Source organism: Coregonus clupeaformis, chromosome 15 (assembly GCF_020615455.1).
Source record: "Coregonus clupeaformis isolate EN_2021a chromosome 15, ASM2061545v1, whole genome shotgun sequence".
NCBI lineage: Eukaryota > Metazoa > Chordata > Actinopteri > Salmoniformes > Salmonidae > Coregonus > Coregonus clupeaformis.
Genome location: NC_059206.1, coordinates 11946379 through 11959012, shown reverse-complemented (window position 1 = coordinate 11959012; position 12634 = coordinate 11946379). Strand labels below are relative to the sequence as shown.

At 45.5% G+C, this 12634-nt stretch overlaps 1 protein-coding gene across 3 annotated transcripts in view; it reads right to left on the bottom strand.

Moving 5' to 3' along the window:
- Positions 1-4435: 4435 nt before the first annotated feature.
- The window catches only part of skor2 (SKI family transcriptional corepressor 2), a 34867-nt gene continuing 26668 nt past the window's right edge, over positions 4436-12634 (bottom strand). For all 3 annotated transcript variants that reach the window (XM_041899714.2, XM_041899712.2, XM_041899713.2), the window contains 3 exons: positions 9177-9244; positions 7846-7905; positions 4436-5224 (listed from right to left, as the gene is read on the bottom strand). In XM_041899714.2, coding sequence (XP_041755648.2) covers positions 7849-7905; positions 9177-9244 — 125 coding nt within the window. In that variant the 3' untranslated portion in view covers positions 4436-5224; positions 7846-7848. The remainder of the gene's footprint in view (positions 5225-7845; positions 7906-9176; positions 9245-12634) is intronic.

Genomic DNA, 12634 nt, shown 5'->3' with positions numbered 1-12634 from the left:
CCTCCCTACTGTTATTTCCCATTGACTCTGTGCAGTACCCCCTGTATATAGCCTCCCCTACTGTTATTTCCCATTGACTCTGTACCGGGTACCCCCCTGTATATAGCCTCCCTACTGTTATTTCCCATTGACTCTGTACCGGTACCCCCCTGTATATAGCCTCCCTACTGTTATTTTCCATTGACTCTGTACCGGTACCCCCTGTATATAGCCTCCCTACTGTTATTTCCCATTGACTCTGTACCGGTACCCCCTGTATATAGCCTCCCTACTGTTATTACACATTGACTCTGTACCGGTACCCCCTGTATATAGCCTCCCTACTGTTATTTCCCATTGACTCTGTACCGGTACCCCCTGTATATAGCCTCCCTACTGTTATTTCCCATTGACTCTGTACCGGTACCCCCCTGTATATAGCCTCCCTACTGTTATTTCCCATTGACTCTGTACCGGTACCCCCTGTATATAGCCTCCCTACTGTTATTTCCCATTGACTCTGTACCGGTACCCCCTGTATATAGCCTCCCTACTGCTATTTTATTTTACTGCTGCTCTTTAGCTATTTACTTTTTTTTATTAGTCAATGTGCTAGTTGAGGTAGTTGGAGTCGTGCTGGCCATGCAGTGATGGGTGAACAGGGAGTACAGGAGGGGACTGAGCACGCACCCCAGAGGGGCCCCAGTTTTCAGGATCAGCGTGGCAGATGTGTTGTTACCTACCCTTACCACCTGGGGGCGGCCCGTCAGGAGGTCCTGGAGGGATGTGTTTAGTCCCAGGATCCTTATCTTAGTAATGAGCTTTGAGGGCACTATGGTGTTGAACGCTGAGCTGTAGTCAATGAATGATTCTCATGTAGGTGTTCCTCTTGTCCAGGTGGGAAAGGGCAGTGTGGAGTGCAATAGAGATTGCATCATCTGTGGATCTGTTGGGGCGGTATGCAAATTGGAGTGGGTCTAGGGTTTCTGGGATAATGGTGTTGATGTGAGCCATGACGAGCCTTTCAAAGCGTTTCATGGCTACAGACGTCAGTGCTACGGGTCGGTAGTCATTTAGGCAGGTTATCTTAGTGTCCTTGGGCACGGGGACTATGGTGGTCTGCATGAAACATGTTGGTATTACAGACTCAGTCAGGGACATGTTGAAAATGTCAGTGAAGACACTTGCCTGTTGGTCAGCACATGCTCGGAGTACACGTCCTGGTAATCCGTCTGGCCCTGCAGCCTTGTGAATGATGACCTGCTTAAAAGTCTTACTCACATCGGCTGCGGAGAGCGTGATCACATAGTCATCCGGAACAGCTGGTGCTCTCATGCATGCATCAGTGTTGCTTGCCTCAAAGCGAGCATAGAAGTGGTTTAGCTCGTCTGGTAGGCTTGTGTCACTGGGCAGCTTGCGGCTGTGCTTCCCTTTGTAGTCTGTAATAGTTTTCAAGCTCTACCACATCTGACGAGCATCAGAGCCGGTATAGTATGATTCAATCTTAGTCCTGTATTGACGCTTTGCCTGTTTGATGGTTCGTCGGAGGGCATAGCGGGATTTCTTATAAGCGTCCGGGTTAGAGTCCCGCTCCTTGAAAGCGGCAGCTCTACCGTTTAGCTCAGTGCAGATGTTGCCTGTAATCCATGACTTCTGGTTGGGGTATGTACGTAAGGTCACTGTGTGGACGACGTCATCGATGCACTTATTGATGAAGCCAGTGACTGATATGGTATACTCCTCAATGCTATCTGAAGAATCCCGGAACATGTTCCAGTCTGTGCTAGCAAAACAGTCCTGTAGCTTAGCATCTGCGTCATCTGACCACTTTTTTATTGACCGAGTCACTGGTGCTTCCTGCTTTAGTTTTTGCTTGTAAGCAGGAATCAGGAGGATAGAATTATGGTCAGCTTTACCAAATGGAGGGCGAGGGAGAGCTTTGTATGTGTCTTTGTGTGTGGAGTAAAGGTGGTCTAGAGTTGTTTTCCTCTGGTTGCACATTTAACATGCTGGTAGAAATTAGGTAGAACAGATTCAAACCCTCACCCATCCCCCAGATCACATCAAACCCTCACCCATCCCCCAGATCACTTCAAACCCTCACCAATCCCCAGATCACTTGAAACCCTCACCCATCCCCCAGATCACTTCCAACCCACCCCATCCCCCAGATCACTTCCAACCCACCCCATCCCCAGATGACTTCCAAACCACCCCATCCCCCAGATCACTTCAAACCCTCACCTATCACCCAGATCACTTCAAACCCTCACCCATCTCCCAGATCACTTCAAACCCTCACCCATCCCCCAGATCACATCCAACCCACCCCATCCCCCAGATCACTTCAAACCCTCACCCATCCCCCAGATCACTTCAAACCCTCACCCATCCCCCAGATCACTTCAAACCCTCACCCATCCCCCAGATCACTTCAAAAAATGAAACCAAACACAACAACACGTTAAGGGCACACAGTCGGCCCGTAGACTACACACCTGAAACCAAACACCACAACACGTTAAGGGAACAGAGTCGGCCCATAGTCTACACACCTGAAACCAAACACCACAACACGTTAAGGGCACACAGTCGGCCCATAGTCTACACACCTGAAACCAAACACCACAACACGTTAAGGGAACAGAGTCGGCCCGTAGTCTACACACCTGAAACCAAAACATAAAGTCTAAACTGCAAATGTGCGCTAAATCCGTGCTAGATCAACATAACTCTGTAGGGAAGGCTTCACAGTCCCATATGAATGTTCAAAACTTATAAAAGACTAACATTAGTGATCGGGGAAAATTCTATAAAATTACATACTATTTTTGTAAGTATTATATCGATACTTAAGACTCCAAGTATCAATAATAAAAGTAAGAAAACTGAATTTTTCATCTTATAACTTGTTCTCCATCTTTTATATAGTGAGCCAATATGTTTTCAGCACATTTATTTCCATGACTGATCAAAACTAATTTTTGTAATGCTCTCTCTTGTCTCTCTGCAGCAGACATATAGTGAGCAATATGTTTGGAACATCAAAACACAATAAAATCACAGTATCGAATCGCAATACATATAACATTGTGAGAATCGTAACAATCACAATACATATTGTATCGGCACCTAAGTATCGTGATAATATCGAATTGTGAGGTCTCTGGCAATTCGGAGGGGTCCGATGAAGTGTATGCTAAGCTACAGGACTATTTCGCCTTTTTAACCCTAACCCTAACCCTAACCCTAACCCTAACCCTAACCCTAGCACAGACTAGAATATGTTCCGGGATTCATCCGATGGCATTGAGGAGTACACCACATCAGTCACCGGCTAAATTACAAGTGCATCGACGACGTACAGCCACATCAAAGATACTGTGGCACCTTTTATCATAATGGTCTTTGATTTCCTCCTTTACTTCAGACTAAAGTACACTAATTCTACCTTTACCTGACCAACAACTTCCCTAAAAATGGTATATTTTGGGCTGCTTGAAGATTGTGCTCTAACCTAACCCAACCCTAACCCTACCCTACCCTACCCTACCCTAACCCTAACCTTACCCTAACCCTAACCCTAACCCTAACTTAACCCTAACCCTACCCACCGCCCCAACCCAACCTAACCCTACCCTAACAACCCCTAACCAAACCTTACCTACCCTAACCTAACCCTAACCCTAACCCTACCCTAACCCTACCCTAACCCTACCCTACCCTAACCTAACCCAACCCTAACCCTACCCTAACCCTACCGTACCCTGACCCAACCCTAACCCTACCCTAACCCTACCCTAACAGAACCCTAACCTTTCTTATAAAACAATGTCACTGGTCATTCCCAAAGCCAACACCTCCTTTGGCCGCCATTCCTTCCAGTTCTCTGCTGCCAATGACTGGAACGAATTGCAAAAATCTCTGAAGCTGGAGACTCTTATCTCCCTCACTAACTTTAAGCATCAGTTGTCAGAGCACCTTACCGATCACTGCACCTGTACACAGCCCATCTGAAATTAGCCCACCCAACTACCTCATCCCTATATTGTTATTTATTTTGCTCTTTTGCACCCCAGTATCTCTATTTGCACATCATCTCTTGCACATCTAGCATTCCAGTGTTAATACTAATTGTAATTATTTTGCACTATAGCCTATTTATTGCCTTACCTCCATAACTTGCTACATTTGCACACACTGTATATATATTTCTGTTGTATTTTGACTTTATGTTTGTTTACCCCATATGTAACTCTGTGTTGTTTTTATCGCACTGCTTTGCTTTATCTTGGCCAGGTCGCAGTTGTAAATGAGAACTTGTTCTCAACTGGCTTACCTGGTTAAATAAAGGTTAAATAAATAAATAAATAAAAATAAAATGTCTTCTCACTAAAGTAACACCAAAGTAGTAATTATGAATCCACATTTTATCAACAGAAAAAAACAAAAAACGTTTTTAAATGGTTGTATATACTTTTTATTTATCCACATAAATAGTAGAGAAACAACAATGACAATATTTAAATACATTAACAGTCTGTAATAATAACATTATTGATTTTGAATTAATGACAATTTATCAATGATATGTTCTTAACAAGGAGGGGTGAGTGGCTGTTTCTACTGTCCTCTGTTGATGCATGTGTCTTCCTCCTTTGACATGTGACATGTCATGATCAGGATCATAGTAATGTAATCAGTAATGTAGTCAGTCATTTAATCAGATTGATCAGATAGATAAAACAAACACATATAGATACATTGGGATGAAAAGAGTTCAATCATTGTATTGGAACACCAACAAAGATCTGAGTCCTTCATAGCTGATTGGTTCTGTTTGTATCCAGGGACGGCAGGTGGAATATTTACAGGTCTGCAGTAGTATTTAATACTGTTCTCCATTTGGACCTGGTGTCAGTCTGCAGTAGTATTTAATACTGTTCTCCATTTGGACCTGGTGCCAGTCTGCAGTAGTATTTAATACTGTTCTCAGTTTGGACCTGGTGTCAGTGCAGCGGACGAAGTCTTTCTCTGTTTCCTCGATGCTCCATGTCAGAGACTATCCAGGATTGGTTGGGGGACGAGGTCACATGTTGTATTGTCAAACATCTTCACATACTTGTTCTTTTCTGTCCATTTTCATAGTTGTCTGTTTTAATTGGTTTAACTCCTCCTCCATTTCACTTCTAAGGTTCATAGGACCTCAGGTTCTTGTCCAGATGTTTCAGGACTTCCAAGTTCCCTGGTGAGTCAAAGTTAAAACATCATCACTATCGTATTATACCATGTGTATTATATAACATCGTATTATACCATGTGTATTATATAACCTACAGTTGGGTCGGAAATGATTGACGTGGTCAGGTGAGGTATTGAAAGGTATTGAAAACAGGGGTGTCAATCATTTTGACCCCTACCTTTTTGAGAAAAAAAAAATATTACTTTCAAAACAAAATCAATTTTTCTGAGCAATTGTATTAGTATAAAATAATATAATTTCCAAATGTTTTTGAGCATAAAATATAGCTCAGAATTTGAATTATTTATTTTATACAGTAATTTTTGCTCATCTTTATCAAGGGAGTCAATCTTTTCAGACAGCCTGAATTTAAAATGAATTAAATTTCGATTTTTTGTAACTCGCCTACATATAATACCCCATAATAGAAAACTTTGAGTTATGTTTTTCTAAATGTTTACAAATTAATTAAACATTAAAAGCTGAAATGTCTAGTCAATAAGTATTCAACCCCTTTGTTATGGCAAGCATGTGCTTAACAAGTCAAATTATAAGTTGCATGGACTCACTCTGTGTGAAATAATAGTGTTTAACATGATTTCCTGAATGACTACCTCATCTCTGTACCCCATGCATACAATTATCTGTAAGGTCCCTCAGTCAAGCAGTGAATTTCAAACACAAAGACCAGGGAGGTTTTCTAATGCCTCGCAAAGAAGGGCACCTATTGGTGGATGGGTAAAAATACGAAAAGCATTGAATATCCCTTTGAGCATGGTGAAGTTATTAATTACACTTTGGATGGTGTAGCAATACACCCAGTCACTACAAAGATACAGGCGTCCTTCCTATCTCAGTTGCTGGAGAGGAAGGAAACCGCACAGGGATTTCAGCATGAGTTTAATGATGACTTAAAAACAGTTACAGAGTTTATTGGCTGTGATAGGAGAAAACTGAGGCTGGCTCAACAACATTGAAGTTACTCCACAATAGTAACCTAATTGACACAGTGAAAAGAAGGAAGCCTGTACAGAATAAAAATATTCCAAAACATGCATCATGTTTGCAACAAGGCAGTAAAGTAATACTGAAAAAAAGAATTGCCAAAGCAATACACTTTTTGTCCTGAATACAAAGTGTTATGTTTGGGGCAAATCCAATCCAATACATTACTGAGTAGCACTCTCCATATTTTCAAGCATAGTGGTGGCTGCATCATGTTATGGGTATTTTTGTAATCGTTAAGGACTGGGGAGTTTTTCAGAATAAAAAAGAAACGTAATGGAGCTGAGTACAGGCAAAATCCTAGAGGAAATCCTGGTTCAGTCTGATTTCCACCAGACACTGGGAGACTAGAGGAAACCCTGGTTCAGTCTGCTGTCCACCAGACACTGGGAGACTAGAGGAAAACCTGGTTCAGTCTGCTTTCCACCAGACACTGGGAGACTAGAGGAAAACCTGGTTCAGTCTGCTTTCCACCAGACACTGGGAGACTAGAGGAAAACCTGGTTCAGTCTGATTTCCACCAGACACTGGGAGATGAATTCACCATTTCAGCAGGACAATAACCTAAAACACAAGGCCAAATCTACACTGGAGTTGCTCACCAAGAAGACAGTGAATGTTCCTGAGTGGCCTAGTTACAGTTTTGACTTAAATCTGCTTGGAAATGTATGGCAAGACCTGAAAATGGTTGTCTAGCAATGAGCAACATCCAATTTGACAGAGTTTGAAGAATGTTTGAAAAGAATAATGGGCAAATGTTGCACAATCCAGGTGTGGAAAGCTCTTAGAGACTCACCCAGAGAGACTCACAGCTGTAATCGCTGCCAAAATGATTGTAACATGTATTGACTCAGGGGGTTGAAGGGTTATCTAATCAAGATATATTCGTTTTATTTTTCATTAATGATTTACAAATGTTAGCATTTTTCTTCCACTTTGACATTAGAGTATTTTGTGTAGATCATTGACGAAAAAATACCAATTAAATCCATATTAATATCACTTTGTAACACAACAAAATGTGGAAAGAGTCAAGGGGTGTGGATACTTTCTGAAGGCACCTATATTAGCCCCCTAGAGTTGATTGATCTAAGTAACATAATACAAAACATTATTTTTTTTGCATTGGATGCATCTCAATCCACCGCATCCACCAATGTCATGTCATGTTGCACTTCTGCATCTGCTGTGACGGTGACAGAGCTACAGCCAAATCAATCACTGGACACGTCTGAACAGAACCGGTACCGGTTTAAAAAAGGAATGGAAGTATGAAAGTAGTTTTGTGCCTCCCAAAAACCGGGTTAAATATGTGTTTAATACATATCTCCTAGATTTAGGACAGACACTTCAAAACCTTGTTCCTCGTGATTTCTTTTTTAATTGTATTTTTTTGCCATTAATGAATGTGTTATTCAATGTGTTTCTCTGGGCTATAGTAGCAAAGGCCAAACTCAATATTATTTTAAATAATTTGTTAATATATTATTTAAATACTTAAATGGGTCCTAAAATTCAAAACCATCTTAAAACAAGTCCACATGTCAGCATAGAACCCCCCTCCGTTTTACACAAAACTCTTACAGAAAATGTTCTAAAACCATCAAGAAGGTGCTTACCGTTTAGCTCTTTTTGTTGAGATGTGATGTGATCTTTTCTTTCCGTATGATGTTTGGCATCTGAAGAACAAGGCAGAGCAGTAACATTAGTCCAGTGTAGATAGACCTTGTTACCAGTCATTGACATTATTTTACACATTTGATTTGCAAACTAATTTAAATGGATTGTTCTGTACCTCCCTTCACTCTGAAATGGTTTAGGGTTAGATAGTCCTAACACAACCTCATACTGTATGGTGTTCCATCATTACAGACAGATCCATCAGCTGCTCTCAATCAGATACACCTTTACAGACTGGAAACCTCAGACAGATCCATCAGCTGCTCTCAATCAGATACACCTTTACAGACTGGAAACCTCAGACAGATCCATCAGCTGCTCTCAATCAGATACACCTTTACAGACAGATCCATCAGCTGCTCTCAATCAGATACACCTTTACAGACTGGAAACCTCAGACAGATCCATCAACTGCTCTCAATCAGATACACCATTACAGACTGTAAACTTCAGACAGATCCATCTGCTGCTCTCAATCAGATACACCTTTACAGACTGTAAACCTCAGACATATCCATCAGCTGCTCTCAATCAGATACACCATTACAGACTGTAAACTTCAGACAGATCCATCAGCTGCTCTCAATCAGATACACCATTACAGACTGTAAACTTCAGACATATCCATCAGCTGCTCTCAATCAGATACACCTTTACAGACTGTAAACCTCAGGCAGATCCATCAGCTGCTCTCAATCAGATACACCTTTACAGACTGTAAACCTCAGACAGATCCATCAGCTGCTCTCAATCAGATACACCTTTACAGACTGTAAACCTCAGACAGATCCATCAGCTGCTCTCAATCAGATACACCTTTACAGACTGTAAACCTCAGACAGATCCATCAGCTGCTCTCAATCAGATACACCTTTACAGACTGTAAACCTCAGACATATCCATCAGCTGCTCTCAATCAGATACACCTTTACAGACTGTAAACCTCAGCCGGATCCATCAGCTGCTCTCAATCAGATACACCTTTACAGACTGTAAACCTCAGACAGATCCATCAGCTGCTCTCAATCAGATACACCTTTACAGACTGTAAACCTCAGACAGATCCATCAGCTGCTCTCAATCAGATACACCTTTACAGACTGTAAACCTCAGACAGATCCATCAGCTGCTCTCAATCAGATACACCTTTACAGACTGTAAACCTCAGACATATCCATCAGCTGCTCTCAATCAGATACACCTTTACAGACTGTAAACCTCAGACAGATCCATAAATTAGACTTTATGGTATAGTAGGAGGTGATCTCACCATCTGTAGCTGCTGAACCATCTCCTCTCTGTACGATAGTTCTCGCTTCATCTGGTCCTGGAAATGATCTGGGATGGATAAAACCACATTCAGCTAATCATTAGACTCCTAGATAATGTGGAAATGATCTGTGATTCATACAATAAGGTTAGCGTTAGGGTGTGAGGGGTTAAGGTTAGGGTGTGAGGGGTTAGGGTTAGGGTGTGAGGGGTTAGGGTTAGGGTTAGGGTGTGAGGGGTTAGGGTTAGGGTGTGAGGGGTTAGGGTTAGGGTTAGGGTGTGAGGGTTAGGTTAGGGTGTGAGGGGTTAGGGTTGGGTGTGAGGGGTTAGGGTTAGGGTGTGAGTTAGGGTGTGAGGGTTGGGTTAGGGTGTGAGGGGTTAGGGTTAGGGTGTGAGAGGTTAGGGTTAGGGTTAGGGTGTGAGGGGTTAGGGTTAGGGTGTGAGGGGTTAAGGTTAGGGTGTGAGGGGTTAGGGTTAGGGTGTGAGGGGTTAAGGTTAGGGTGTGAGGGGTTAGGGTTAGGGTTTGAGGGGTTAGGGTTAGGGTGTGAGGGGTTAGGGTTAGGGTTAGGGTGTGAGGGGTTAGGGTTAGGGTGTGAGGGGTTAAGGTTAGGGTGTGAGGGGTTAGGGTTAGGGTGTGAGGGGTTAGGGTTAGGGTGTGAGGGGTTAGGGTTAGGGTGTGAGGGGTTAGGGTTAGGGTGTGAGGGGTTAGGGTTAGGGTGTGAGGGGTTAGGGTTAGGGTGTGAGGGGTTAGGGTTAGGGGTGTGAGGGGTTAAGGTTAGGTGTGAGGGGTTAAGGTTAGGGTGTGAGGGTTTAGGGTTAGGGTGTGAGGGTTAAGGTTAGGGTGTGAGGGATTAGGGTTAGGGTGTGAGGGGTTAAGGTTAGGGTGTGAGGGGTTAGGTTAGGGTGTGGGGGTTAAGGTTAGGGTGTGAGGGTTAGGGTTGGGTGTGAGGGGTTAGGGTTGGGTGTGAGGGGTTTGGGTTAGGGTTAGGGTGTGAGGGTTAGGTGTGAGGGGTTGGGTGTGAGGGGTTAAGGTTAGGGTGTGAGGTTAAGGTTAGGTGTGAGGGGTTAAGGTTAGGGTGTGAGGGGTTAGGGTTAGGGTGTGAGGGGTTAGGGTTAGGGTGTGAGGGGTTAAGGTTAGGGTGTGAGGGGTTAGGGTTAGGGGTGTGAGGGGTTAGGGTTAGGGTGTGAGGGTTAGAGTTAGGGTTAGGGTGTGAGGGGTTAGGGTTAGGGTGTGAGGGGTTAGGGTTAGGGTGTGAGGGGTTAGGGTTAGGGTTAGGGTGTGAGGGGTTAGGGTTAGGGTGTGAGGGGTTAGGGTTAGGGTTGGGGTGTGAGGGTTAGGGTTAGGGTGTGAGGGGTTAGGGTTAGGGTGTGAGGTTAGGGTGTGAGGGGTTAGGGTTAGGGTGTGAGGGGTTAGGGTTAGGGTGTGAGGGGTTAGGGTTAGGGGTGTGAGGGGTTAAGGTTAGGGTGTGGGGGTTGGGTTGGGGTGTGAGGGGTTAGGGTGTGAGGGGTTAGGGTTAGGGTGTGAGGGGTTAGGGTGTGAGGGGTTAGGGTGTGAGGGGTTAGGGTTAGGGTGTGAGGGGTTAGGGTTAGGGTGTGAGGGGTTAGGGTTAGGGGTGTGAGGGTTAGGGTTAGGGTGGTGTGAGGGTTAGGGTTAGGGTGTGAGGGGTTAGGGTTAGGGTGTGAGGGGTTAGGGTTAGGGTTAGGGTGTGAGGGGTTAGGGTTAGGGTTAGGGTGTGAGGGGTTATGGTTAGGGTGTGAGGGGTTAGGGTTAGGGTGTGAGGGGGTTAGGGGTTAGGGTGTGAGGTTAGGGTTAGGGTGTGAGGGTTGGGGTTAGGGTGTGAGGGGTTAGGGTTAGGGTGTGAGGGTTAGGGGTTAGGGTGTGAGGGGTTAGGGTTAGGGTGTGGGGTTAGGTTAGGGTGAGGGGTTAGGGTTAGGGTGTGAGGGTTAGGGTTAGGGTGTGAGGGGGTTGGGTTGGGTGTGGGGTTAGGTTGGGTGTGAGGGTTTTAGGGTGTGGGTTGGGTTGTGTGAGGGTTAGGTTAGGGTGTGGGGGTTGGGGTTAGGGTGTGAGGGTTAGGGTTAGGGTTAGGGTGTGAGGGGTTAGGGTGTGAGGGGTTAGGGTGTGAGGGTTAGGGTTAGGGTGTGAGGGTTAGGGTGTAGGGGTTAGGGTTAGGGTTAGGGTTGAGGGGTTAGGGTTAGGGTGTGAGGGTTAGGGTGTGAGGGGTTAGGGGTTAGGGTTAGGGTGTGAGGGGTTAGGGTTAGGGTGTGAGGGTTAGGGTTAGGGTGTGAGGGTTAGGGTTAGGGTGTGAGGGGTTAGGGTTAGGGTGAGGGGTTAGGGTTAGGGTGTGAGGGGTTAGGGTTAGGGTGTGAGGGGTTAGGGTTGGGGTGTGAGGGGTTAGGGTTAGGGTGTGAGGGGTTAGGGTTAGGGTGTGAGGGGTTAGGGTTAGGGTTAGGGTGTGAGGGGTTAGGGTTAGGGTGTGAGGGGTTAGGGTTAGGGTGTGAGGGTTAGGGTTAGGGTGAGGGGTAGGGGTTAGGGTTAGGGTGTGAGGGGTTAGGGTTAGGGTGTGAGGGGTTAGGGTTAGGGTGTGAGGGGTTAGGGGTTAGGGTGTGAGGGGTTAGGGTTAGGGTGTGAGGGGTTAGGGTTAGGGTTAGGGTTAGGGTGAGGGTTTAGGGTTAGGGTTAGGGTGTGATGGGTTAGGGTTAGGGTGTGAGGGGTTAGGGTTAGGCTGTGAGGGGTTAGGGTTAGGGTGTGAGGGGTTAGGGTTAGGGTTAGTGTGAGGGGGTTAGGGTTAGGGTGTGAGGGGTTAGGGTTAGGGTTAGGGTGTGAGGGTTAGGGTTAGGGTGTGAGGGGTTAGGGTTGAGGGTTAGGGTGTGAGGGTTAGGGTTAGGGTGTGAGGGGTTAGGGTTAGGGTGTGAGGGGTTAGGGTTAGGGGTGTGAGGGTTAGGGTTAGGGTGTGAGGGGTTAGGGTTAGGGTGTGAGGGGTTAGGGTTAGGGTGTGAGGGGTTAGGGTTAGGGTGTGAGGGGTTAGGGTTAGGGTTAGGGTGTGAGGGTTTAGGGTTAGGGTGTGAGGGGGTTGGGGTTAGGGGTTAGGGGTGTGATGGGTTAGGGTTAGGGTGTGAGGGGTTAGGGGTTAGGCTGTGGGGGGTTAGGGTTAGGGGTGTGAGGGTTAGGGTTAGGGTTAGGGTGTGAGGGTTAGGGGTTAGGGTGTGAGGGGTTAGGGTTAGGGTTAGGGTGTGAGGGGTTAGGGTTAGGGTGTGAGGGTTAGGGTTAGGGTTAGGGTGTGAGGGTTAGGGTTAGGGTTAGGGTGTGAGGGGTTAGGGTTAGGGTTAGGGTGTGAGGGGTTAGGGTTAGGGTTAGGGTGTGAGGGGTTAGGGTTAGGGTTAGGGTGTGAGGGGTTAGGGGTTAGGGGTTAGGGTGTGAGGGGTTAGGGTTAGGGTTAGGGTGTGAGGGGTTAGGGGTTA